The sequence below is a fragment of the Telmatherina bonti genome, assembly GCF_933228915.1.
Source record: "Telmatherina bonti genome assembly, chromosome: 4".
Lineage (NCBI taxonomy): Eukaryota > Metazoa > Chordata > Actinopteri > Atheriniformes > Telmatherinidae > Telmatherina > Telmatherina bonti.
The window spans coordinates 31497359-31499770 of record NC_136622.1 but is presented as its reverse complement, the minus strand read 5'-3'; the positions used below and the strand labels follow the sequence as shown (position 1 = coordinate 31499770).

The window sequence follows — 2412 nt, the reverse complement described above, 5'->3', positions numbered from 1 at the left end:
TTCTACCAGCCAACATCAGTCTTCGTGTATGCGTGACTTAAATCAGCTTTATTCTCGGATGAAGCAGCGCGCACACGCGCACTTTGGGATCTGAACGTAAAACACTGGGATGTAGTTTTGGAGGATTTGGACTTAATGAATGAACTTCGTAAGCCACCTCTGCTTACTTTCTGTACTTTAAAGACACCTTAAACCATGGGTTGAAAGCGACGACGATGGGCTGCTTGGACATTCAGCGTGGGAGGGAGCAGAATTTGGTGTGTTATGTAATGATTGACAGCGCCTGGTAATAAGTGGGAAATCATACCCAGCATCATCCCCCATTTACCCCTCACCCCTTTCCCCATGAATGTTAAGGAAAGAGTTACTTCAATTTAGTTGAAGCTAAATACATAGTTTTTAAAGCCATAAAGCAGGATATGTCACCAGGTAGAGGATGATAAATAAAAATCCACTCTATTGCTGTATATATGGCTATATTTTGATTAGTAATTAAGGTTATTTAAATTAGATGTATCATTTTAAAGCCCCATTTAGACAATACTTGTTGCCTCTTGCCAATCCCTCCCCTATTCTTGATAATAATAGCTGAATAAATAGTTTGTAATGACACCCCAAACTCTTGTCCTGCTACATGTTGATGTCAGAATGGCTGGAAATTCAGTCAACTTCATCATGAGCTTCTTTTTAAGCTGTAAAGAGTTTTCATGGCTTTGCAACGTCTTTAAAGGCTCCTAAGATGCTATAATGCTCATTTTTGCCCTCATCTTTGGGGATATGTAGTTTTTTCTGCAATCCTCAACCTTTTCACCTCCGTGACTTCCCTGTTTCTGAACCTTCAAAGCTCATAGTTAAACTTCAGCAAAGCTTTCGTTGGTCCCTCCCTCCCCCCAACTCATCTGGGCTGGTGGGGGGGGTGGATCTCGACCCCACGGGGTCAAAAATTGTGGCTGGTGGTTCCCTAGAGGAAGGGATCTTACCATGGAGACCAACCCAGAAAGCCCCAACAGGGCAGTGGAGTACCTCCTGGAGCTCAACAACATCATTGAGAGTCAGGCCAAGCTCCTGGAGACGCAGCGTCGACGCATCGAGGAGCTGGAGGGCCAGCTGGACAAGGTCAGCCAAGAAAACCAGGACCTGAGGCAGGATCGCACCCCGCGAACCCCTGGATCGGACACCCCAGAGCAGAACCACGACCACAGCCAGCCCCTGTCACTCCCCATCCACCACAGCAGCGGGGCTGGTGGGAATGCTAGCAGCTCAACATCTCAGGTGACAACCGGATCAGCCACAACTCCAGCACCCAGCAGGGAGAGGAGAAGCCACACCAGGCTGACGCGAGGGCTCTCCTGCGGCTCCTCCACCACAGACCGAGACCGGCTTGAACGCACTGACAGCACAGACACCAACGCCAGCTCCAGCTTGCGCAGAAAGTAAGTCTCCTTTCAAGCACAGGTCTGCCCGTTTCCACTACTGAGACGTTGCTGCAGGTCATTTTGTTTGTCAGTAATTTTGTCCCGAGTTACTCAAAACTGCAGGGAAAACCACAGTCTGCATAGTATCTGAAGTCTGACAGTGCATTTATATGCTAAGCTCACATAATGACAGGCTGTGTGGAGCAGAAGTCTTTCTAGTCATCAGAGATAATCCTCAGATTAATGGGACTAAACCTAAGAGAGGATATTTCAATAAAACACCATAAGAAAATCTATACAGTACTGAAGGATTATGGGTAAAGTGATAAGTGCTTCCGGCTGTTCATCATGCTGGGTGTAATGTTTTGCTCGCAGAAACGATGATTTGTGCAACAGTCTCCATCAACGTGCAAGGTACGCCGAGGAAAACTTGAGAGAGGAAGATTTTTTTATTCATTTTTTTTTCCTTCTCCTTCCCCATTAACTGAAGAGAGACCTGAAGCCATAGGGCTGCTGCACAGGCGGCTTTGGCAAACAACAAGTGCATCTGTCCTTGCTTTTTATTTAACCACGCACACGCGGATAACAGATAAAGAGTTGGCTTTTGTTCTGGAAGCATTGAGCTTTGGGAGTAGGCGGTAACTCATGTGGAAAAAGTACACAGTGAAATAAACTGTCGCAGCCTTTGAAATATGTACTTTTTTTAAAAAAAAATTTATTTTAACGCACAATTACGGCTGTAGTTGTTACTGGATTCTGCTTGCTCTCTGTTTTCTGATCCTCCCAGTTCTACCACTAAGGCTTGATTCAGATTTACTTAAATCCCTCATCAATTCGAGCTGTCTTTTCTTCTGCTGCCTGCCTCTTCTGGAACCTTCTCCTCATCCCTTTGGGAGGACTTAGTCATTAGACAGAAGCACATATTAGTTATTTATGTGGGTGTTAAATGCAACAATGAATAACTAATGTAGATCTTTCTGATCCAGGCAGCAGTGGT

At 45.4% G+C, this 2412-nt stretch overlaps 1 protein-coding gene across 1 annotated transcript in view; it reads left to right on the top strand.

Moving 5' to 3' along the window:
* The window catches only part of iqsec2b (IQ motif and Sec7 domain ArfGEF 2b), a 32285-nt gene continuing 29873 nt past the window's right edge, over positions 1-2412 (top strand). The window contains 1 exon segment of the mRNA XM_079239800.1: positions 1-1433. Coding sequence (XP_079095926.1) covers positions 982-1433 — 452 coding nt within the window. The 5' untranslated portion in view covers positions 1-981.